The sequence below is a fragment of the Prionailurus bengalensis genome, chromosome X (assembly GCF_016509475.1).
Source record: "Prionailurus bengalensis isolate Pbe53 chromosome X, Fcat_Pben_1.1_paternal_pri, whole genome shotgun sequence".
Lineage (NCBI taxonomy): Eukaryota > Metazoa > Chordata > Mammalia > Carnivora > Felidae > Prionailurus > Prionailurus bengalensis.
The window spans coordinates 53001376-53026809 of record NC_057361.1 but is presented as its reverse complement, the minus strand read 5'-3'; the positions used below and the strand labels follow the sequence as shown (position 1 = coordinate 53026809).

Here is a 25434-nt window from a genome sequence, read left to right as displayed (position 1 = left end):
TAGGGGGGTAGTACATGATTCAGAGAGGACCTCTTTAAGGCCTTAAGATTTCACAGACAATGCCTTAGATTTGGAGAGAGCTTGTTTAATTAAAGTCCATTGGTACAGCTGGAGGTGTCCTGCAGAACCACATGCCTGGGGATTTTTAGAATTCATGAACATGTGACAAGGATGGATTCCATAGTACGTCTGGTAGGCTGCAAAAAGCACCTACCTTCCCAAATAAAAGACAGCCACATGCTAATCCCTGGAACCTGTGACTGTTACTTTCTATGGTAAAATAAGCAAATAAAATGGAACAATGCTACTTTATATGGTTAAATAAATTTAAATTTTTAATTGCACATATAACTAAATTAAAGATCTTGAAATTGGGATATTATCCTGGATTATCCAGATTGGCCCTGAATGTGATCACATATAGTAGAGGGAGGTAGTAGGAGATCTTACATAAACAAAGAAAAGGTGAAATGAAGATAGAACAGAGAGACATTTGAAGATGCTGGCCTTGAAGACTGGAGTGATGTGACTACAAGCCAAGGAATGCCAATAGACACCAGAAGCTGGAAAATACAAGAAATGGATTCTCCCCTAAAGCAGCCAGAGAGACTATGTCCCTGAAAATACCTCAATTTCAGCCAAATAATATTGATTTTGGACTTCTGACTTCCAGAACTGTGAGGTAATGAATTTCTGTTGTTTTAAGCCACCAAGTTTGTGGAAATGTGTGAAAGCAGCCACAAGAAACTAATATAGTGCCTCCTCAAAGCTATCACTACTTAACACACTTGTTGACCCAGAAATCCCTAATTCTCAACAGGTATCAAGCCTCATTTGTCACATATTAGACATGGTACTCTTGTTATGTACTTTGGTCAAGTTTTCTTGGAACACATGAAATAGGGAGACCATCAACTTCATGGAGAATGAAAGGGGAAGGATAGGGGTGTTTATGGAAAAGCCCTATCCAAAACTAGCCTCTAAACCCCCAAAATGTTCACAAATGATTTAGATTTGGCAGCTCCTCTGACTGGATTAGATTTCAAGGAACCATATAATCAATCTCCCTGTCTTTGCCTGTAAGCAGCCAAGATCCTGAACCATGTGAGAATACCACATCTTAGGAGAAAATGGCTGGAGAAAGCACATAGGGAGATCGGATTGGATTGTGTTGCTACTCAAAGAGATGCTGTTAAGACTGATATCAGTAGTTCTCCCTCAAGTGTTAGATTGGAAAACAACTTCTGTAAGATTGGAGCAGAACCCTGAACACATTTTAGCCATCCTGTGAAGTCAGAAGGGCTTCATAAAATCCCTCCCCCACACCCCGCAACTCCATTATCCTAAGAAATTATGCAGAAAAATTAAGTATACCTATGCGGATGTTGAAACCAACACAGCAGCGGAATGATGGCAGAGTAAAATCCTACAACTTCCAGCTATGGACGAGAATCTAGAGATCACCCAGCCTAAGCCCTTTACTGCACAGATGAGAAAACCAAGCAGATTTTTCAACCCAAATTTAAATATTTCAATATTTTCTCTGTAGTCTTGCTTCAGTGTCCATAGTGTTTTTCTGGGTCAGGTGCTGATTCATTGTAATGAAAACATACTTACAAACGCATCCCAGTACACAGAATGACCAAGATCTTTCCCCTGCCTGCCAAAGGGCACAAACAAATTCCTCCCGAAGTTTAGACGCGTCCTCAGGGTCTGGGACTGAAGCTCATTAGCAGCCAGGGAATTAGCGGAACCTTGAGGCTGAACGGTTGCAGCCAGTACGGTTGCTTTGAGAAAAGAACACTTCCGGCTGGCGAGGCTGTGCCCCCAATTTGTGGTTAGGTTGGCCCCAGCCCTCTTGTTACGATTTGCCACGTTAACTCTGGAAGGCGGGCTTGCGTCTGGGTCACGCTTTTCCATTGGCTGCTGGCAGGGCGGTGGTTTGGAGCGAGGGTAGCACGTTGAACTGAAAGCCGCTCGGTCCAGTACAAGGCCTGCAGTCCGGTGGGAATCTGGGGGCCTGCAGGCCGGTGTCCGGTGGGAATCCGGGGGCCTGGACAGGTGTGGGTCCTTAGGGGATGGATCGCGTGTGGAGTGCGTGGTGCGGGAAGTGCGTCAAAGAGAAAGGGTCGTCACCACTTGGGGCCCAGCGCATCGTGGTCGCCTGGCTCAGTAGGGCCGAGTGGGATCAGGTGATGGTATATCTGTTCTGTGACGACCATAAATTGCAGCGGTACGCCCTGAACCGCATCACCGTGTGGAGAAGCAGGTATGGATGCAGGCTCAGCCCTCTTGCAAGCTGGTGGAGCCTCAACTCTTCTTTGTAGGATTCTGATAAAGGCCCTATTCTATAATCTCCTAAATGTCTAACGTCCTTATGAGTGGTTTGGGCGTTGCCCCTTTCCCAAGAGCCTGGGGGAAAGTCAAGCAGCCAAGTTTTGGTACTAATCCCGTTTGCAGAAAGAAAGAAAGAAAGAAAGAAAGAAAGAAAGAGAGAGAGAGAGTGTGCCTCAGCCACCCTCTTGTTAAATCTAGCTTTAACCCTTACATTCTTCCGTCTTGGGGAGGATGCTGTAGGGACCAGCGTTGCCGAGCCAGGGTTTAAGGAGTAGGTTAACAACCTAGGGTGTATTTCTGAGTTGAATTGAGCTGGGGTGGGGGTGCTTACTAACACAACCACGTTTGAATGGGGCGCCTCAGTCCAGTTGGTAAGATTGGGGAGCAAAGGATAAGGTCTTCTCTAACTGAATGAGTTGAAGTTGTAGAGTGAAAGAAAGAGGTATGTCCACATTTAATTTTTGGTTGATTGCCTAGCAGTTAGGTGTCCTTTGTATACCCTAGCCAGCCTCTCATGTGCTGTATACTATTGGATCCTAGGGACATTATCCTCCCCCTTCCCACTTGATTTGTGTCCTGTCATGCACTCTTGAGCCAGTTCAGTTATATAATTGGAATAACTTACAGCAACCTAGGTTCTGAGGGGGAGGGTGGATCAGGGTAAGGGACCTTTGTGATGGTGCTGGATTGTGGCCCTTTAGGTTAGGCAACGAACTTCCCCTGGCAGTGGCTTCTACTGCTGACCTGGTACGCTGTAAGCTCATGGATGTAACTGGTGGCTTGGGCACTGATGAACTTAGACTGCTCTATGGCATGGCGTTGGTCAGGTAAGATCTACAGGGGTAGGAGTGGGGGTGGGTAGAGGAATGGGGGTGGGGGTACACTTGATAAGCAAAGCTTGGCTTTATGTGCTACCTGAAACAAAAAGTCCCATGTGTCCCTCTGTATGGGTCACGCTGTGGTTGTTTGATTTGACAGCTTTTGGTACACCCTGTCAACACACATTCCTCTTTTTTTTTTTTTTTCCTGAGAGCCTTCTATCCTCCATTTTTCTTTCCTTCTTTTTCTGGAATGTGGGGTAGAGGTGGTTTAGACCAAGTGATCTCAGTGAATCTCTTCCAGCTTTGACAATTTAATTTTTTTTCTTACCCTTTACCCAGATGAACTTCTCTGAATGGTTTGATGTCCTTGGCTATGACTTAATGTGGACTTTTCAACCCTTCCCTCATATATACCTAGCACCATCATGTTCCCCTTTTGTCCATGAACACTGAAAGGTTGCTGAGTTGAAGTGGACACATGGGCAGGGAATTCCTGATTTACAAAGTAATTCAGAGTGATTCTAGCTGTTTCATACACATCAGGAAAAAGGCTGCCACTGAATTTTCTCGTCTGTTGAAGTCTGTTCATCTCCTGCTGTTTCCTTTGTGTGCATTGAGGTCCTCCCTAATTCTTTTTATCTTATCCATCATTTAGGTGGGCTCCCCATATCATTTGATGTAGGTAGTCTTTTGTTTTAGCATTTATAAAATATTATCTAGCATAGTATGTTATGTCGTGCCATGAATATTTATCCTAGACTGACCTCTTCAAGGCCAGAGCAGTATCTTATTCATCTGTATGGCTTCAGTACAGGGCAGACATCCCTGTGCTGGCTGATACCAGTCATAAGAACAAGACAGAACAGTTATTGGAAAGGTTGTAGAAATGCAAGGTGTCAGTAACTCAGCAAGGTGTTTTGAAGCCCTACTGGTTTGAGTAAAACAGTTCCTTGGGCTATGCCACTTATTTCTTCCCCAACCCCAGGTTTGTGAATCTCATTTCCGAGAGGAAGACAAAGTTTGTCAAGCTCCCTCTCAAGTTCCTGGCTCAGGAGGTGTGTATGACAAAATTGCCTTACTAAATGGGGCATGGGGTGATGTGGGCATGCAGTCAGACTAGCTCATCCCACCACTACCAGCCAAGCCAAGCAAGAACCCCAGAGCCTCAGCCTCCAGCTTGAAAGTAGCAGACTTGCTCCCTTGCTCATGGCTGCTATCTTCAGTGGCTTGGCCTTTCCAGCTTGTTTGGAGTAGGCCAGTGAAGCTAAGGCACTGGAATACTCCACTGGGTGAGGACAAGAAAGAGGTGGCAGTCACAATGCCTGCCTTCTGGGAGCTGGCAGTCTGAGGCAGGAGATAAACTCAACCAATCAGCATGAAAATGCCTGACATTCCTGTCCTGAGTATGTGAGGTGTGTAGAGGCCCAGCCTCTGAGGCAGGTTCTCAGTCATCAAGAGAACTTCCTGAAAAGGGGTATGGGAGAGAGAGAGGAAGGATAAAGGGTACCCAAGGATTCAGACTAATACAGACAAGGCAGAGGAAGGCTGGGGTGATTGTTAATGCCCATTCATAGGAATCTCTTTATTGGAAGAGGGTCATTGGTGGTTGGGGGAGGCAGATATCTTTCCTGATTTTCAAGATCATCTACACAGAGTAAAAAGAATAAGGAGACCTTGTTTATAATCTTGGCTCTGCCACTAAGACTGGAACCTCATCAAGACCTCAATGTCTCTGTCAAATGCAGGGAGGCCAGGCTAATTCATCTCTGTTGTCCCTTCCAACTTTAATATTGTCTGATTTCTGTACTCACACTTCCCTTACAATCAGGTAAACATTCCGGATTGGATTGTTGAACTTCGCCATGAGTTGACTCACAAGAAAATGCCCCATATAAATGACTGCCGCAGAGGTGAGACTTCAGGAAGTATATCTATCATAGTTAAGTCCAGGAGCCTGGACTGGGTGGCACTGTGGGGAGAGGGAGAAGGAGGAGGGTCTTTAACTGGTGTCAGAGCCAGAACTAGGGAGAAGCAAGTGAAGCACTTGTTTTGGGCACAAACTTTAAGTGTGTGTCAAAAGCTCAGTAATTGAATTAAATAACATTTTAATGTGGAAAACCCCACAATGAACAAAATATCAAAAAATTAAGTAAAGACAGGATTACCATTACTCATTTTTCCTTTTGCTTCAGACTCCACTATGGCTTGGCAGGATGCTATTCTGATCCTGTTTTGATATCTTGGTTACTTTAATTTTTGGCATCCCCTTAAATTTTTTGCCTAAAGGGGAATGGAAGGCAGGTTGAGAGGTGTGAGCCATCAAATGTCATGAACCCAGAGGTTCTTTAGACACCCCATCCTAACTGATTCAGCCTAGTCCTGTCATGTTGGGGAAACTGAGATCTAGAAAAGAGAAGAGACTCAGCCAAGGCCATGTAACTAGCTAGTGGGTCTGGGTCCCTGTTCTCTCGCTTGCCAGCCCTATGTTATTTTTGGCATCCCATCTCTAATACTGGTATTAGTTTCTTCTAGGAAAGTTGCTGGTGAGCATGAGAAAGCAAAGAACAGGGAGATAACCCAGAGCAAGAATGGCTGCTTCTAGATATTTGAGATGTGTGCCTTCTTAGAGTTAAGCCTCTTCCCTGGGGTCTTCCCATAATGCTTATGAGACTGGGGGCCTGCTAGGAGCTCTTTGCCTATGGCTAGTCATATGACACTTCCTTTCTTCCTCCCCTTGTTTAGGCTGTTATTTTGTTCTGAATTGGCTCCAGAAGACGTACTGGTGCCGCCAACTGGAGAATAGCCTGAGAGAAACCTGGGAGTTGGAGGAGGATAAGGAAGAGACAGATGAAGAAGACCAAGAGGAAGATAAAAACATTGTTGTTGATGACATCACAGAACAGAGAACAGAGCCTAAGGATAAGGGGAAAGGTGCAGAACTGGATGTCAGGGTTGATGGAAACAGTGAAAGCAACAAAGAGGTTGATTCACATTGGGAAAAGGCTCTGAGACATAAAGAGCTATATGGTAGGTGTCCTTGGGGGGCAGAGGCAGTATAGAGGGGCTCAAGAGTCTGGAGGGCTCAGACTTAGGGTTGACACTGGTTATTTCCCTGGCTCAGCAAATCCTCTGGGGTTGTAGTGAGTTTTAGCTTAAAAAAGTTACTGTCACATACCATTTCTCTTGAACCCTGTGAAGTAGGAGAGGCAAGAATTCTAGTTCCAAATTTACAACTCAAGAAATAAGGTGAGAAGGACTTACAGTCCCATGAGGAACAGAGGGCTGGGCTGCCCTATCTTTTCATACTCTGTTTTCAGAAAGAGCCCGAGAACTGCTGGTATTATACGAAGAGGAGCAGTTTAAGGTAAGAAAACACCCTTGACTTGGTGTATTTTCATTCGCCCCAGCCATTTCTTCCTTCTTGCCAGATTCCTGAGAGAAATCCTGAGAAGGAATTTGAAAGAAAAGTGGCAGAGCTTGAGAGAACTTCTCAGAAAGAGAAAGGGGGGAACTAGGAAGGAAACAAGAGAAGCAGAATACAGTTTGTTGATGCTTCACACCGATGGAAGAGAGCAGATGATGGAAGTTTGTGGATATCTGCCCCACTGGGTGGTAGGGAACAACTGGGCATAGGTGGTTGCATAGTCCTGCAGTACTGCGGCTGATAAGCATATGGCACCCAGGAACTTTCCTAGATCAGGTGAACTTGAGGGTTGCTATTTTAGCAGGAAGGAAGGTAGCTTAGAAACCATTCAGCTTGACCCTTTTCACAGATGAAGGAATTGAAACCACAGATTAGTGAAGGGACTGGCCCCAGGTCACATATGTAGTTAGCGATAGAACCAGAATTCGAATCTTGGTCATCTGATTCCCTTTCTTCCATAACCTATTGCTTCCCCTAATTCCTGGGCCCAATTGTCTCTGGCCCAATTCCAACAAAATGCCCCACTGTACATCTCAGTATTGGGATGTCTGGTGATTGGGAGCCACAGGAAATTCAAGAGGAGGAGGGAGATGGAAGAAGAAAATAAAGTCTGGCATTTGAAGGTCAGGATAATTTTAATTGTGGGGTCAGTAAGGGAGTTGTGGTCCTACCCCTGAAGGGAGGTACTGAGAGGTCCTATGGGAAGGGATCCTTGAAGGGTGGGAGAGGGTTGCCTGGCTGAACCACCTTTCTCATGGTAACCTCTTTGCTGGCAGGTGCTTGAGAAATTTAGGTATTTACCTCAGGCTGTTAAGGCATGGAACAACCTGTCTCCACCTGTAGAATGCATCCTGGCAGAGCTCAAGGGCATTACATGTGAGAACAGGTGTGTAACTAGATAATTAGGGGCTGCCTACTCTAGCCGCCTCACTGAAATAGGTTTCCATATCCCAGCTTGCCAACTTCTGCTATAAGGAAATCGTAGGGATAATCCTGATCCCCTGTGGGGTGACCTGTGTTCTGCATGACCCCCTTCCCTTGGCCCTCCCAGCTACCAGGTAGAGATTGCCTACTCTGAATCACTAAAATGACCAGAGATAGGAATGTCTGCTGTCATCAGTCCCCTGGCCAGCTTTGTTCCTCTGTGTCAAGTGGCATGTGGAGCTCTGGGCAAGTAGGAAAAGCCTTTCATCTCTTTACCACTTCACTGTCTAGCCTTTGTCCAACTTTGAGGTAAAAGATATGGTGGGCACTGCAGATCTTTTTGAACTGCAATCAGGGAGTATTAATCCCTTGAATAGTTGTGGTTAGGGGAACAAAGGAGAGGCCTTCCCAGGATCTGGCTCTTTGAAAGAGTAAGTCCTTCCCTGCTCAGTGTGGCCATGAGCCTTATTTTCCCCCTACCTTCAAAATACTGCTCAGTTCAATCCAGAGCAGACAAACAGTGTCTATCCATTCCTTTCCTACCTAGTTCTTGGCTCTTGCTACCTAAATTCACCTGGAAAGGACTTTGGGGAACCTTCCACTAAGAACCAATGAAAGCATTGCTAGGCCTTCCAAACTAGGAAGAGTTGGAAGAAATATGGGATGGAACAGAGAGTATTAGAAAGGTTGTATATGTGGTAGGGTGGGCCTGGGTGGGAGCCTGCAGTGGAGGTTGGGATTGCCCTGAGAGTCTTCTTCATTCCCAGGATATTACTAGTTCCAAAGATGTTTTATCAGTGTCTGCCCACCCTAGGTTTCTTGGCACCCTTCAGCACAGGCCACCCAGCAGCTGGGACAACTATTCCTGTACCTCTGTATTGTAATGTCTGCCTGGTTATGCTGAGCAGGCAATTGGCTGGCTGCTTTAAGTGCTCTTCCTGGATACTGACCTGAGGAGGTGGGAGATGGATGGAAGGATATCCCTTTCCACCTCAAGTCTGGTAGAGGGAGGGATCTGAGCATGACAACATGATCTGACAATGCTTCTGGGCATTGAGTCACCTTGGGAACTCATGTTCCACCTCTAGGCCTGATCAGCTAGGGGAACCTCTCTTGGAGAAACTGCTCGCTCAGGAGAATACAGCTGGCTGTTGTTGGTTTCACTTTTAGCTACATGAGGTGAAAGCTGTACTTTCAACCTCTATAACTTAGTTCTAGGTTCTTGAGGTCCCTGGGATTAAGGATTATGTTTACTCCAGCAACTGAGTCCCCAAAGTTTCTGTTTCTAGGATCTGAAAGAGGGCAACCATGTAGAAGAGGAAGGATAAGAGACTGGAGGACTGTCAAGAGAAACAAAAACACTGAGTAGTAGCTAAAGTCTAAAAGCCCTTGACTCTGTGACCTTAGTCATTTAACTCTCTGTGGGCCTGGGACTTTTCTCCATCTGTGTTTTCAGGCTTGTTCAGCTGCTACTGCCCTCATTATGGGCATTAGATCAGCAAGTGCTTGGTAAATGTTTGTTCAGAACCCACTGATCCCAGTCTCTGACCCATCCTCTGTCCCAGAAGGCTGAGGCATGAGATCCAACTGTCAGTTACCTTTGCTTCCCCCCGTGCTGCTTTGCCCACCTGAGTCAGAGGCATAAGGTGCCTTGGGAGTGGGTGGGGGGTAGAAGAGGGTCTTCTCTCTGCTTAGTTGGCTTAATTGTCATCTTGCTTCAGGGAGGCTGTGTTGGATGCTTTTCTGGATGATGGCTTTCTTATCCCCACATTTGAACAGTTGGCAGCTTTGCAGATAGACTATGAAGGTATGGTCCTGGGGGCTTACATCAGTCTTAGAGTACTGTGTTTACTGGTGGCTAGGTGGCCCAAGGCTGTTTCCTGCCATTCCATAGCCTCTGGAAGCCTGTCTCAGACAAGCAGGACAAGTAGCCCCACTGATACTCAGTTTCTGGGCTACTCTTAGGTGGCCTGGAATTGGGTGGGGTGGATGGGATGGGATGGAATAAGATGGGATGGGATGGGATGGGATGGGATGAGATGGGATGGGATGGGATGGGATGGGATAAGTCTTAATGTTATTATTGTGCTATGTTAATTGTGATTTAGTCGCTTGCTAGTGAGCTAGAACAGCAGAACTGGAAGGGCCTTGTGAGGTCATCTAGTTCAACATCCTCATGTTACAGATGGGCAGACTGAGGTCCAGAGAGGGGAAGGTACTGACCCAAAGTTACACAGTGAGTTATTGACAAAGCTGAAGCTAGAACCAGAGCTTTTTTTAAATACTCTGTTTTGAATCAGTTGGTTGCCAGATACTAACTGGTTTCTCTCCTTGCTGTTCTACTCTTCTCTTTCTGTTCTCTGGTGGCAACTCTGTTGTTGGTGGGCCCCCCTCCTCCCTCTCTCTCTTCCCCTTCCTCTACACCTTCTCTCTCCCTCTCATTTTCTTCTTTCCTCCCTGCCTTTTTCCCTCTCCTCCCTCCCGGTCTCCCATCGGCCCCTGCCTCCCCTTTCCTTATCAACCTATGTCCCTCACAAACCAGAAAACATGGACTTGAGTGACATCCTGGTGCCAAAGCCGTTTTCTCAATTCTGGCAGCCCCTGCTCAGGGGTCTGCACTCCCAGACCTTCACGCAGGCCCTGCTAGAGAGGATGTTCTCCGAGCTGCCAACCTTGGGGGACAGTGGGATCCGGCCCACCTACATCCTCAGATGGACCATTGAACTGATTGTGGCTAACACCAAGACTGGTGAGAGAGTCTGGCCCTAGTCTCAGGGCCTAACACAGCCCAGGCAGGAGCATCTGCCATTGTTCTCAGCTCTCAGCTGAATAGCACCAGGCTGACACATTTCTTGTTAAATGTTTAGGCTTGCTCAGGAGGGCACCACAATAGCAGTGGACAAATCTTGTAGCTTTTTTTTTTTCACAGGGCCAACTAAACGCGGTCTGGGACACAAGGGCCTAAATGCTTGAGCAATTGGGAGGAATAGAGTGGGGAGTCTGGGGGAATAGGGAGAGACAGAGCCAAGCTTTTAAAAGTACAAGGTTGGGTGGGGGGCTTACTTTTTCCTTCTCCTCAAACCCTCTCTTCTCTGTCAGGACGGAATGCCCGCCGATTTTCTGCAAGCCAGTGGGAAGCAAGAAGGAGCTGGAGGCTATTCAACTGCTCTGCTTCCCTTGACTGGCCCCGGGTGGTTGAGTCCTGCTTGGGCTCACCTTGCTGGGCTAGCTCCCAACTCCTTCAGCTGTAAGTGTCTTGAATTCCATCTGGTAAGAGGGTGAGGCCCTGGCCTCAGGGCCACACAGCCCTAGGGTGGCAGAGTTGGACAGGGCTCTTGCAAAAGACTCTGAATCCCATTCCCCTCCTTCTAACAGGTGGGAGATCTGAGTCCCAGATAGGGGAGGGGTATGGTATTCTTGCCTAAGGTCACACAGCTTAAGACCTGGCTGAACTGAGTCCAGTATGAGAATGAATGAGATAATCTATGCCCCCTTCCGCCCCCAGAGTCCTTAGCACAGTGGCCTGTACAGAGTAAGTGCACAATAAATGGTAGCTGCTGTTTATTACTGAACCCAGTCTTCTGACTCTGAGCCCAGTGCTGTTCTCCTTTGTTATGCCTCTCCTTTGTGTGCCTTCCATAGGTGCTTACTGATTTTCAGTGGCTTCCTATTGCCATCCTCTAGGCTTCTTAGCCTGACATTCAAACATCTTTCAGATTCTGCCCCAACCTATCATGGTAACCATACCTCCTGTATTCCCCTTTACCCAGTCTACCCTGGGTGCTATAGTCAAACTGAATATTGCACTGGTTCCTATAAATACCTGTGGTTGTCTCCCTTTCCTTTTCTCTGTCATATTCTGACCCTGAGTCACTTCCCTCATACTCATGGAAGCCTTTAGCACACAATTATCTTCTTGCTTTCTGGAGCAATATCTGTTTCATTTGAGTGTCTCATCTGATACTCTTCAGCTCTTCAACTCTAGTGACCTTCATTTTCCACTACACTCAGCAACCCATTTCCATCATTCAGAGCTCCTCTGCCTCTGAAACCTGACATCCCAACATTCTTCTCAGTGACCATAACCTCTTGACCTTCATTTTCTCATCCTTGCATCCCATGATGTTAGCCCTCTGCCTGCATCCAGACCTCCATTCCTCCATTTCCTCTCTCCCTCAACCTTGCTTCCCCTCCATCCTATCTTTTGTTCATTGCTTCAACCACTCATGATCAGGACCCTCTGCTCTGCCCATCCTTTGGTGTATCTGACTTGCAAACCCCTGAGCTGGGATTGATATGACTCACTCTGCTTCCCCATTCTTCAGCCTGGGTAGCTGAGCTCTGCTGGAAAAAACCACATATCACTGTGGAATGATGCCATTACAGCAGTATGATTTTTAATCTCAGGCAGGCCTCAGTTCAGCTTGTCTGAACTGTTCTCTTTTACTTGTTCTCTGCCCACTTTCTCTCCCATTTCCCCACTTTTCTAAACCCTTACCACTGACCTCAAGCCCCTCCCCCTCTCCCATTTCACCCCAGCTTCCTCAAGCACAGGAAAACATCCAGGAGGGCCCCCTCAACCTGAGGTCCAGTCCTCGTGAACTAATCTGCGGCTACATTCAACCATCTTGCTAATCTTGGGATGAGGTGGCTTTGTCCCACCTCAAAGCCTGCTCTTCCACCTGTGCCCTGGAGCCACCTCTGCCAGCATCTCTGGGCCCTTACCCCTGCCTCTCCTTTGCTCTACTCACTCTTAATCTTCAACCTATGAACATGCCTCGGGTTTTTTTTTTTTTTTTTCATCTTAAAACAGTAGTAACACAAGCAAAATCTCCTTTGACCCTGCATCCTTGTGTTGGGTTATTACCAGCTTATCACTCCTTCCTTCCCTCATCAAAACATCTCAAAAGAGTAGTCTATACTCAATAGTCTTGATTTCCTCACTACCCTCTTATTCCTCAACCTGCTATAATTTGACATCTACTCCCAAAACTGCTTCGACCTCCAAATTACCAAATCCAGTCAACTCTTGTCTGTTGCTGCATTATGGCTATTTACTACTCCCTTCTTAAAATGCCTGTGCTGTTTTCCTAGTTCCTATAAAGTACCAAGGCCCAAATCTCTTTAGTCCTGGCCTTACCCCCAAGATCCACCCTCCTATATTTGACTGTGTGTCAGACATGTCCCCGTGGATAGCCCACAGGCCAAAAGGGAATTGGTTATTTTATTCCTAACCCAATCCTGAAGTAATCCTCTTCTGCTCCCTATCTTCACTATATATGCTGTCATGCTGACTTCAAAATCTGAGATTTTGTGTTACCATCTCTACTTACCATAGTGTTTCCTTCCCTTTATCAGACTTAAGCTTTTCAAAGGTAAGGGCTCTGTATTAGCCATCTGTGCCCTAACACACCATGTAGATCCAGGTCCTAAATAGACCTCAGTAAACATTCTTGAACTAAACTATACTCTGCTGTCTCATTGACGGCAGTGCTGTCTTTGGTGGGAGCTAACTCTGTGCCCGGGGACTAATTGAAGTGGGAGTCTGGATGCCAAGACCCTCTTAGTCCCCTGATCCCTCCATTGAGTGAGCAAGTCTTTCTTGAAACCTGATGGCATTGGTACAGTGGTAGCTTATAAGAAAAAAAATGTGGCTTTATAGAGAATGTCAGCCAGGACAAGACCTCCAGGAGATGGAACTGAACCAAACAGCTAAATTGACAGATGTGTGTGCTCTAAAGAGAAGTGATATGGATGGGTGGGACACTGGGAGGAGAACCAAAAAAGTTTGGAGGGTTCAGGAAAGCATGACAGTGAGGGCATTTGAGAAATTCCAACAGGAAAAAGAATGAACAAAGTTTCAAAGTCTAGAAAGACCATGGCATGTGAATGTAATGGGGGGAGGGAATGAAAAGACCAGCATGCGGAGGTTTGGATAGGTGGCCTTTAAGGTACTTTCCAATCCTAAGTGCCTGAAGAGTGGAAGCTGCTGGTCTTGGAGAAGTCTGGACCACAGAGATCTTCTCCCAATCCAGGCATACCAGAGGGATGCGACACATACCAGCAGTAACCGCAACTTACTTGGGTACGACTCCTTGTGCACATATTCTGCGTTTCCAAGATAATCAGTGAATCTAGTCCTAATCACCCAATACACAGATTGAGACACAGGATTACCCTAGCTATTATGCTGCAAGTCAGTGGTAAGTCTGCAAGTCAGAACTGGGACCAGAATCCAGATATCCTGTCCTTACTCCTGTCTCTTTCTACACTGAATGTTCCATTAGATTGCACAATTGCAAAAAGTATGTATTAGTAGGCACATACAGAACTTGGCTTTGTTTTCCTGAGAGGAAAAAAATAAAAGATACCACTGGCAAATAACTGTCAGACATAGTGCTGTGCTTTTTGTAGAAGCAATATCATGTGACACAACAGTCTTCTTATTTGGTAAGAAAGACATTGAGACGCTGAGGAGTGAAGTAACTTATCCAAAAGTCACACAGTTTGTTGATGGTGGGACAGAGTCCAAAATCCACATTCTTTCCACAACCTGACCTATGACCAGGCAAACCTGAGGAGAGAGATGCATTTTAAGATTGATATCACCCCCACACTTCAGTGGTTAGACTAGACAGCTTGAGATAGCATGTGGGTAATGATAAACAGTGGTGATACAGCATCTTGCCAATATCAAGTGCCTGGGAATATTCATTATTAAGCATACTAAGGGACCACAGTGAGTTTCTCTCTGGCTTTTCCTCCAAAAATGCTGGAAACTTTTTAAAGTTTTTATTTATTTTTATTTTTTTTGGAGACAGAGCAAGAGCATGAGCACAAGTGGGGGAGGGGCAGAGAGAGAGAGGGGGATAGAGGGTCTGAAGTGGGCTCTGTGTGCAAAGCAGAGAGCCTGATGTGGGGCTCAAACCCATGAAGCACGAGATCATGACCTGAGCCAAAAGGAGATACTTAACCCACTGAGCCACCAAGGTGCCCCAAGGCTGGAAACTTTTTAAGAACTTCTCCCAGCCAGCTGATATCAGTTCAGTTTGAGCCAGTGTCCTCTTGGAGTAATGAAATTAGCCATGCAGAAAGGGTGTCCCAGTAGAGTCACTAGTCCCCAGCCCTACCCCCAGTGACCAGAGATCATATGTGGTCAAATAGCCTGCTGAGCATATGACAACCTCCATGAATGACCCACAGTTCACAAACTCAATACCCCTAGAAGGAAACTATTTGTCCACTCCATGCCTTCAGCAGTGACCAGGTGCCTGGTTCTATATGAGGCTGTACAAGGGATATTGATCCTCTTCCTCCCCAGGAGCTCTCCTTCCTTTTGGCTCTGTGTCTGTTGGTTTTGCTGTTTGCACCGTCCTTTATGTGCACACTATCATCATCTTTAACTCCCCTTTGCCCAACTCCTACCATCCGGCCACCAAACCCTACTCTGTCTGTCTTTTGTGGCTTCTCTCCCTCTCATCTCCATAGTCAGTGCCCTAGGTCAACCCTCACTCGCTCCCTGGTCTCCCTGTCCTCAGGCTTCCCCATCTAGTCTATCTTCCACATGGCCATCCTCTACACAGGCACCATGGTGATCTTCAGAGGTGGAGCCGTCAGCTGTGCATAGAGTCATCAGGTGACCCCCTGTGCCCAACATGCACATTTAACCTTTGCAGTCTTCTTTTTCTCCCACAGCTCCCCAGCACAGCCCTTCCCCTGGAGCAAAGCTACTCCCGCTACATGTACCCAGTACAGTGTGCTCACTTTTGTCTCTGTATAAAGCCCTCCCTTGATCTTTCCTGCCCTCCTGTGCTCTCTGCCTCTCTTCAGCTATTGTAGTGCCCAAGGTCTGCAGTGCTCATGTGGCCTCCCCACCCCACATCTTGCTTTGTCTTGTCAACCACTGACTTTTTTTCTTTTCCTCCATTCCAGGTTGGGCTGTAGTTGTTCCTGAAAAGGGATCAAATTTTGTATTCCATGTATAAGTTGCTCAGCACACTTCCAGGCATATCTTTGAAGCTCAGGACAAATTGCTCACCTAAGCCATTGGAAGAGAGGGATCTGCCATTCCCATGTCCAGCCCTGTAGGTCTACTGCCTAGTTTGTGTATTTACACAGCATTTAGTACAGACTAATAGCTATCATTTATTACATGCCCACTCACTGTGTGCTAGGCACTATGCCAGGCATTCTATGTGAACTATCTTATTTACTCTTCCCAACAACCCTTTAAGTCAAGTGCCATCCTCATTTTACTGAGAATTGAAGTGAGCTACAGAGATGAATCCCAGAGCTTGTTCAGGGTCCCTGGGCCCTTTCTGTTTTTGTATGTTCTTCTGCACTGCCTTTCAGAGGCAGGTCTGGAAACTCAAGAGACCAACTTCAAACCATGTAGTATTGGGGTATAAAGTGACTTGAGATTTTGAATCTTTCTTACCCCACCCCTCCCTTTGCTCAGTGTCTTCAAAGCCATGGGACAGGTCCTGCCAGATGAGGAGCAGGAGAAGCTGCTGCGAATCTGTTCCATTTACACCCAGAGTGGAGAAAACAGCCTAGTACAGGAGGGCTCAGAGGCCTCCCCCATTGGGAAGTCTCCATATACACTGGACAGCCTGTATTGGAGCTTCAAACCAGCTGGTTCCAGCTTTGGATCTGAAGAACCCCCGCAGCAGGAGGAGCAGGGCAGCCTTAATGATCTCCAGAAAAATGAAGAGGAGAAAGAGGTATTGGAAAATCAGGTGGAGGAGGAGGAAGAGGAAAATGATGACCAGAAGTGGGATGAGGAGGAGGATGAAGATGATGATGATGAAGAGGAGGAGGAGGAGGAGGAGGAGGAGAGAATGGAAGTGGAGCCTTTCTCTGCTGAGGAGTCTTCCACTGCTGAGAATTCCAGGCTCCTGGCCCAGAAAACAGGAGCTTTACAGGGCTCTGCATGGCAAATTAGCTCTGGTAAGAAGCCTGGTACCCACTTTCTCTCACACCAATCTTCCTTCTCTGGCTGGCTCTTGAGGTTTCCCTCCACCCTAGAGGAGATGGAAAGTAGCAGAGGTTAGCCAGTATGAGGCAGGTCTGGGAGGCAATCTGGTGTGTGGGTGGCACCTGGCTTTCTTCCCCTTTAAGACAGTATGTAAGCTTCCAGGCCCTAAGAGCTATCATGCTACTGGATGCTTCATGCAGAGAACACATTTAGAGGGGATGGTGTGGGTGTGGGCACTGAGCAGCAGAACACAGAGGAGAAAGTGAGAGGTGGGTGGATATATATGATTCTGCATTTGTTTTTTGTATGCAGTGATCCAGGAGCAGGTAGACAAATAATGCTTCCTATTTATATGTGAATGTGTATGGACACATGAGGGCTGGGTGGTGATGAGACAGAATTTTGCTGTGTATATGAGAAGGAAAACAGGTATTAAGTTAGAGGAAGTGGAAGGGAAAGCAGAAGAGCGAAAATAAGGAGTGTTGTGGCTTTGGGGTGAGCATACAAGTTAATGGGACAAAGCTTAGAGGGGGAAAGAAAGAATTAGGTGATAAGAAAGTGGGGGTGTATGAATCTGTTCCTGCTAATGGATGTGTTTTGAGTGCCTTTGTTTAGGTTAGGGGATAGGAACCTTGAGGCAGGGAGATCCTGAAGGAAAGAACATTTTGGTGTATATGTGTATACCGTGGAGGCAGGGGTAGATGCAGGGCAGTCAGTATTATGGAACCTGAAAGAGGGAAGGAAAACAGCTGGGACTGGGTGTGGCATAGGGTAGGCATGTTAGGGAACAATAGGGAGAGATGGGGAAGACAGTGAAGGAACTTAGGGGGAAAGGTGGAGCCTTTGCTCTTGTGTGGACATGTGTGGAAGGTCTGGGGCATAAAGGCACTGAGTGCTAGGGGTAGGGGAACATGTTTACGTCTGTTTACCTGCCTGCACATGCTGCATATAGAAAGGCATGGTGGCAGAGAACTCCTTAGTACAAGGAGGGCCGTGTTTGGGATCTTTGTAAATATTGAATGGGAGGGGCATTGACATAGGCAGAATTGTATGAGTATGTGAGAAAGAGAGAGTAGGGACTGTCAAGTCATTGTGAAGTGGATGCTATGAATCTGTGCATAGATGTACACATGGTCATGTATGTTTTTGGAAGAAGAAGCAGGGTCAATGAAACCTAAGGGAGACAGAAGGTATCTCTGTGAGGGAGGGGTATCTCTGCAATGAGAGGTGGGTGTATAAAGGTGTGAGAACAGGCAGTGAGACAGCCATCCAGAGGTAGTCTGTGTTGTCACTGAGGGACATGTACACGGATGTCAGGCTAGAGAGGCAGGGGCCAGATGTAGACAGGGTTGGGGATGCTGCTGATGGGGAGGGGAGGGAAGATGGTCGGGTCAGTGACAGACATGGGGAAAGTGGTCCCTGTGTGCGAAGGCATCTTTGTATTTATAGGGCAACACAGGTCATTAAGATAGGCACAACTTCCTTCCTGGAGAAGAGTCAGGGTGTGTGGTTCTGTGGATAACATAAAAAGCTAGTCCAGAATGCCAGGGCATTATTACAGAGAACTTTTAGGGTACCAAGGAGATGCAGAAGGCCTAAAATTGGACCTACTTGGAGGAGCTCATGAAGGCTTTGCTTGAAAACACTGGATGCACCAGTGTAAGGGTGGAGATGAGGCTTTACTATAATACTATGTAAAGGGTGTTTAAGTGGTAGGACAGAGGGGGTGGGTTGTGCCTGATATGGTTTGTTCTAAAGTGGAATTTCTTTGGGGTGGTAGGGGAGTGGTTTATGAAAGTGGAAAGGCAGGATATTAAAGTCTTTTATTCTCCCTCTTTCCATTGCTGCTTCTGTGTGGGCATACACATATTTGGGGATATAGAGACATTAAGATTTCTGGCTTGTATTCCTGTGAATGAGAGGTGTAGGAGGCAGAGTGAAACTGGGAGCACTCATTGAATGGAGGGTCAGTCTATATGCCTAAGTGTGTATACTTAGGTGGCAGTGGGGAGTGGGATATGCAATAAGACACCCCTTTCCTAGGTAAGGGATGTTCTGTGTGTGTATATCTGGGGGCAGTAAGACCTTGCAAAGGGACGGGGGGAGTATAATACCTCTGAGAGAGAGTACACTCTGAGGTGGGGTGTGTGTGTGTGTGTGTGTGTGTGTGTGTGTGTGTGTGTATCTATCTAAATGCAAGGCCACTAAGAAATGTGGCATTCAGACATGTTGGGGGTGGGGATTGTGTGTAGATGTGCAGGAAATCTAGGCCTTTCACATACTCTTGAGGTATCTGGGTTTGGGGATGCGGTGTGGGAATTCTGGAGTATCCAGACTCTCCAGAATATATGTGTGTACAGAGCAGGTGAGAAGTTGAGGCAGTGATACAGCCAGGTCTGAAGAAGTTGTTCTTGTCTATGTCTATGTTGGGGACATATCTGGGGAGGTGGGAGAACAAATATGTTTTTAGTTGTGTGCATGGCATGTGTGGACTTGGGAGTAGGTTGTGGTGGCATGTGTGGGTATGTGTGAACACATAGAGGGGATAAGGGCAATGAAGAGTGAATAGCCTAGTATGGAAGGGGTGGGGAGTGTGAAGGTAGAGAGTAGCTCATGAGAAATGATGGAGACAGGAGTAAGGCTGGACATGCACAGAAATCCCATGCTGAGAGGCTAATTGAAATGGGTGGGTAGACCATGTAGTTAGGCCTGTACACCACTCTGAGAACTATCTAATCAACCCACTTTTACTTCCTCCCTTGGCTTCACAGAAGATGTACGATGGGATACCTTTCCCTTAGGCCTAATGCCAGGTCAGACTGAGGACCCAGCAGAGCTTATGCTGGAAAATTATGACACCATGTATCTTTTGGACCAGCCTGTGCTAGAGCAGCGGCTGGAACCCCCAACATGCAAGACTGGGTGAGTGCCAATGGCAGCAGGAATTCTTATCCCTTTCTCTGCCTCCTGCAGGAGGGAGGGAGGGAGGGAGGAAGGGAGAGACACAAAGCAAGATGGGTGGGGAAGGTAGCTTCCCCCAGTCAGGGCCTAAGTGAGTGATGGATAAGTTCCAGTCCCTGGCTGGGCATTTTCCAGGATTCCCAGTCCCTAGTTGGTGGTGGGGGGCGAGGTTGGTGGTGGTATTGAGGTAGCCTCACAGAGCTGGCTTGGCACCCCTCTCAGATTGCATCCAGTTTGTGTGTGTGTGTGTCTCTGCTGGTAACACAAAGGAGCCCGTCCAGAGGGCTTGTACATTCTGGAATGCGGGGCCATTGTGACTGGGAGAATCCTATGAGCACCAGAGAGAGACCTTTGTGGGTCTTCCCCTGTGCTGCCTGCCCACTCCCTGGGAAATGAGCCCGTCTTCCTCTGGACATTCAGGGAGAGGGCTATAGAACCCAGGGGCCGCAGCAACAGGCCAGGGCCAAGACAGTTCTATGGACTCTCTGTCCTAGGCCAGGGGACAGCAGGCCTCTTAGAGAGGAGATGAGGCAGCTGGGAAAACCAGATAGTCTATAGTTGGGAGTGGGGCCCACATGTCTGAGAGACCTCTCCCCTTGAATAAGGCTGAATAAGGTGCTTGATGAGCACCACGGTATCAAGTGTGGGTAGGTAGAGCTGTTAATTCCAAAAGGAAGGGGAGTTGGCCCAGCTCCCATACCTCCTGTAGTAGGGGGGCTTCCTCTTGGAGCAAGCATGCCACCCCAGCTGCACCCCTGACTTGACTGTGTGGTCTTGAGCAAGTCCCTTTTCATCTCTGGGCCTCAGACGATGGGTGGGGATGGGACTAGATCATCTCTGAGGGTTTCAGCTGCAGTAGTGTAACCATGGATCTGCCTGAGGGGAGGATGATGGCTTTGCTCTCAGCTGTCACCCTCATCTACCTGGAAGGACCTTTGATCTGCAGGAAGCAGGGGAAATGAGTGTTCTGAGCAGCACCAGGGAGGGAGAAGGCAGTCCTCTCCCTAGAGTAACCTTGCAATCCTGGGATGGGATCTGGGCCTAGCCCTGTAGCCCAGTCCTGGCCTTGGCTGCCTTAACCAGCTGTTGGAGGTGGGAGGGATCCAGCTCAGGGTACTCTGGGCCCCCAAGATGTAAGGCCTTGGAAAAAGACCTGTTAAGATGGCCACTTTCAATATCTTCCTGGGGTGGGGTGGTTACGGGTCCTCCCTCCTACCTCAACTGAAATAGTTCTGCTTTGATCTGGTTTATATACTGGGGCTCTGAATAAAGTTTCATTTGAAAAGTTCTACTCCTTCCCTCCATCTCAATTGAGGGGAAGGCAAAACTATCCCTGGGGCCATCTGAAATAGTTTTTCAGATTTGTTCCATACTCTTCTTTGTAAAACTAGGCAGGAGGGTGGGTCCTTTCCATAGACACACATGAATCAAATACCCTTAGCCCTTCTAGAGCCTAAAGCTGCCTCCTTCCCTGACTGACCCCTCCCCCCTCTCTCCACAGCACCCTTGGCTTGAGCTGTGGCATGGGCAGTGACAACTGCAGCAACAGTAGCAACAGCAGCAGCAACTTGGAGGGCCTTCTCTGGAGCCAGGGCCAGCTGCATGGACTCAAAACTGGCCTACAGCTCTTCTGATACCCATTCTTGTGCAAAGTGTTTATTCAGCCCTGCTGGGGCAACAACCCATTCCCTGCCCCTTTTGTCCCTCACTCCTGCCTTTCTTGTCCCCTTGCTCTTCCCCCAGTGCATTTGACGCTCCATGAAACAACCTGGAAGACAGTCCATATCAGCCGTATCAGCTCAACTTTCCATCAGAGTGGAATTTTGACTGTTTTTTTTTTTAATTTTGTTCTGAGAAACAATAAAAAATAAATAGTTTTGATGTTTGTTAGATGAGGGGATGTGTGCTGGGACAAACCAGTGTAGTTCTCCCTTTATTCTAGGGGGCGGCAGAGAAATTGGGATCATAACAGGACTTTAAGCAGAAGCTTGGTCCTTTTGCCCCTTGGGCCCACTACCCCTAGTCATTTTCACAACCAGGCCCCACTCATACTTTCTTCCTGATTCAAACCATTTTCATTTCTATGACCTGTAGCATGGGGCCAGCTTACTTAGAAGCATTAGGCCCCATAAGCGAGGCATTGGTGTCTATAGAGCCCAGCCAGCATCAGGCGAATCTGCTCAGAACCTCCCTGACAGTGGGAAGATCCAGGCCTTCCTGATGCTACCTAGCAGGCTTCTGGTTCATTTCCTTGCTTACCCTCACTGGGGACTAAACAGCTAATGAAAGCCAAAGAGAATCCTTTGTTATTTTTCCATTCCTTTGGCCAAGAAAGATAGAGTGGACTTTACTATAGTAGGCATTGGAGACAGAGAATATCTTATGGAGTGACCCAGAGCTCCTTCTCTGTGGTCACCCAATTCCCTCAGACACTCAAGAGTGCCTACACTGTGTCGGCTCTGAGCTGCTAAGAGACTGAGATGAATAAATCATGTTCAGAGCCCTCTGCCTGTGAGAAAAGACAAAAGTTGCCAATTATAACCTGATGTTCTGCTAAGTGCCCTAAGGTAGCTCTGGTGTGCCACAAGTTCTTTGTGTTTTTTTAGGGTGGAGGTTGAGGTAAAGTCTGGCTATGGTATTATCAATTCTGGGGAGAGTGATAGCTGAGCAAGAGAGTGTGCATCTCTATAGGGCCGAGTTGGGCCCAGACAAGGGGAAGCAAGGGACAGATCTAGGCAACATTTCATACAAGAAGCTGGCCCAAGGGGTAGCTTGGAGCTAAGGAATAATGAAAAAAAGGAGAGGGCTTATGCTGTGAAAATTCCAAGGAGGAATTTAGTGCAAATGTTACGCCAGAGCACTGTCAAATGTTAACTTGAGGTAGGATCCCTATGAAGTCCCCAACATCTCTTAAAGGATATCCAGAATATCTTTGTGGGTATGTGTATATAATCATTTTTCTAGAACTGGATCACAGATCTAATAAGATTATCAAATGGTCCATCAGTCCAACAGCCCAACAGGGTTAGGATTTCCTATCTTGTGTAGACCCAAGCATTAGGATTGGGTGGAGCAGTCTCCTGCACTGGTTAACACAAAGTCAGTTTACCTCCAAATCTTCCCACCCCTGCCACAATGGTAAATGCTGTCTTTCGACATTGTGGAATGTCAGAGCTGAAGGATCCCAGAGCATCTAAGCCACATACAGCCAAGAGATTTATGAACATGTACTCTATGATGTAGCTCAGCACCTGCTCCATGTGGAGATGGGTGTTGCAAACTTGTGGTTCCCCTCTGCCACTTCTCTGGAGCTGCCTGGATTTTATATATTATGTATGTATTGGTATTATATGTAAGACATTTTTTTGCCAAAAATTTGGAAATCATGCTGGTCTAACACCTAATTTTATGCATTGAGACACTGAGGCTGACAAAAAGAAAGGATTTGTCCAAGGGCACAAAACAAGTTAATAGTATATAGATCCAAGTTTCTTGCAACATCAGCATTATCTGGGTAATTGTTAGGAATGCAAATTATTGAACCCCATTACTGACCTGAATTAGAAAGGTTAAGGGTGGGCAGAAATCTGGCTTAACAATCACCACGTGATTCTGATGCATGCTGAAGTTTGAGATCACTGGAATAGAAAGGAAAAAAAAATCTGCCTAAAGACCTGGGTTCCAGGGAATTCCACCACTCATGGGAGCAACCTTGGGTAAATTATGCCAGCTTCTTCATCTGTAGGAGGGTAATATTTGCCTCACAGGCTTGTTGTAAGGATCAGAAAAAAGGTAATAGATATGAAGTTGCTCTTTAAAGTGTACCATGCTTTGTATGTGTGAGCCACGTGGGTTCATGCCAGGATTAGTGGACCTCGAACCCAGGACTCAGGTCTGTATAACTTAGGACAAAGTGATTTCCCCTGGCTTCCAAAGACTGACCTAAAGATGAGAAACAGATTATATGAGCTCATTTCTAGTTCAGGTCCAGAGTCAAAGGCCATTATTTGCTGGAGTCCTGAAACCTGGGATTTGTGAAGCCAGGTCTCTGGGAAGGGCTGCTTTAGATGATGGGGTCAAAGGTTGAGTCAGGTGAGGGAAAGGGGTAAGGGAGGACCGGCCAGGAAGCAAGTGCTCTTGGACCTTTTCTTTCTGACTAGAGATCAGAGATAGATTAGAAAAACTTTGGACTGTACACATTTAACTGGGGAACAAGGGAAGGAAATGTAGATTATACTGTTAATTCAACAACAGTAATTGAGAGTCACCCCTTCTGATAATTTATCGGTGATGAAGAACATAGTTTCTGTTTCTAAAGAAACTTATTTGTAGAGGAGTCTGCATGCCAACATAATTATAAAAATGACAAGTGATAAGATAGAAGGATTGTTCAAGATCCCACTGGATAAGCACTAACAATGCTTGATGGAGGAGGTGGGACAGCTGAATAGAAGAGGTAACATTATCAGTGAGTCTTCAAAGGCAAATCAGAGTAGAAGTAAGGTAAAAATTTGGAAGGGATAAGAAAGAGTATGGCGTGTTGGGGCACCAGTGAAGAGTCCAGGATAATTGGAACATGATAGGTCCTGAGGCCAGAGAGGTGAGCTAGAGAAGGAAATGGTCAAACTAGTTATTTCCCACCTATTACTAGGGAGAGACATTGGATATTGAATTGCCACTTCTTGGAATTCTACCACTCCCCAAACACTCAGGCTGCCACTGCTCTCCAAGAAAGTGTTAATTTATTAACATATTCTGTAAGTGTGCCTCATTTCCTCATGTGAGTGCAAGTTCTAGAAGACAGGAACTGTACTCCTCCTCTGTCCTTCCCTAGCCCAGTATAGACCAGGTCACTATTTGGTTCTAAAAACGTAATACATGTATGCCTGAGAAATGTGAAAGGAGGCAGAAAAAAGATAAGGAGAGATGAACACTCTTAGTCCCCAAAAGATGATAAAAGAAATATTCTCAGATTTATGAATAGCCCCTTTGAAAGGCTTAGGCTGGGCTCTCCTGCAGCAACTGTGGTCATCTCTGCCTTTAGAATGGGACTGGCCTGGATTGTGCATGGGGTAGGGAGGTTGGGGTGAGGGTAGGAAACTCCTAAAAAGCCTGAGGGAAGAGCAGACACCACTGTAATAAAGGGCTCATTGGCCTGGGAGCAATGAAGCCTGTGGTTCCAGTAGTGGCTTTGCGATTAACTCCCTGTTCAGTCTTAGTCAAATCTCTTCAGTTCTTGCAGCCTCAGTTCCCACACCTATAACGTGATGGAGTTGATGCAGCTGAGCATTCCACCTGTGACTTCTCTGTAACGTATAGGGTGCCAGGCTGCTTCTAGCTCTGATATTTTAGCTAATGTCCAACAGAGTATTTCTGTGGCCCTGAGAATATTCAGAGGAGACACTAAGCCTGGGCCGTGAGGCCTCCACTTAGTTCCGACCCATGAGTGGAGGCCTGGCCCCAGTCCAGCCCTGTGGGAAACACAAGATGATTAACACTTGGAGCTGTGTTAGTATACAAAGATAGAAGAAGGCATATGCTTATTGTGATAAAATTCAGATGAACTCATTCAGAGAGATCCCTCTCCTTACAGCTTATCTCAAGATGCAAGTTCCAAGGACAGAATTTTTTTTGTAGTTTCAAGTTTTTATTTAAATTCCCTAAGGATAGAAATTTAAGTTTAGAAGTGAACTAGAGTGTGTATAGGTAGGTGTAATATGGCTTTTGTTGTTGATGTTCTTAAAGAAACACAGGCATTAGTAGTTAGTAGACAAATAGTTTATGCAGAAAATAAGTGTGGTAACAGTTCATTGTTGTCAATGATACAGCATTTTCAATCATGATTATAGGTGAAACAAATTAAAACCTTGTTAAGGAGTATAGCACATTCATGCTAGTGAGAACATTGCAAAGCATTGCACCTGCATTATAGGGGTAGACAAAACTGGGGACAGGATATATTTCCACTCAACTCTGGTTGGCTTTGTGTA

General features: G+C 46.5%; 1 protein-coding gene across 8 annotated transcripts; it reads left to right on the top strand.

Moving 5' to 3' along the window:
- Positions 1–1923: 1923 nt before the first annotated feature.
- Positions 1924–21334, top strand: LAS1L (LAS1 like ribosome biogenesis factor). 8 transcript variants are annotated; one of them, XM_043571038.1, is made up of 14 exons: positions 1926–2269; positions 3039–3164; positions 4144–4213; positions 4987–5068; positions 5901–6089; positions 6476–6522; positions 7359–7468; positions 9228–9313; positions 9692–9742; positions 10049–10255; positions 10606–10753; positions 15965–16455; positions 19255–19405; positions 20946–21334. In XM_043571038.1, exons 1-14 carry the CDS (start codon positions 2079–2081, stop codon positions 21076–21078), a joined length of 2082 nt encoding a protein of 693 aa, XP_043426973.1. In that variant the 5' UTR covers positions 1926–2078; the 3' UTR covers positions 21079–21334. The 8 variants fall into 8 exon arrangements, with proteins under 8 accessions (XP_043426978.1, XP_043426973.1, XP_043426971.1 ...); XM_043571036.1 differs by having other exon boundaries at positions 5901–6185; XM_043571043.1 differs by lacking the exon at positions 19255–19405 and having other exon boundaries at positions 1924–2269; positions 5901–6185; positions 20946–21168.
- The last annotated feature ends 4100 nt before the right edge of the window (positions 21335–25434 follow it).

Bases quoted from the DNA above. Each gene is read 5' to 3' on its own strand.
- LAS1L (XM_043571036.1), top strand. From the start codon at position 2,079: ATGGATCGCGTGTGGAGTGCGTGGTGCGGGAAGTGCGTCAAAGAGAAA. The intron at 6,186-6,475 runs GTAGGTGTCCTT...CTCTGTTTTCAG, and splicing joins GAGACATAAAGAGCTATATG to AAAGAGCCCGAGAACTGCTG. The intron at 9,743-10,048 runs GTGAGTTATTGA...CTCACAAACCAG, and splicing joins TACTGACCCAAAGTTACACA to AAAACATGGACTTGAGTGAC.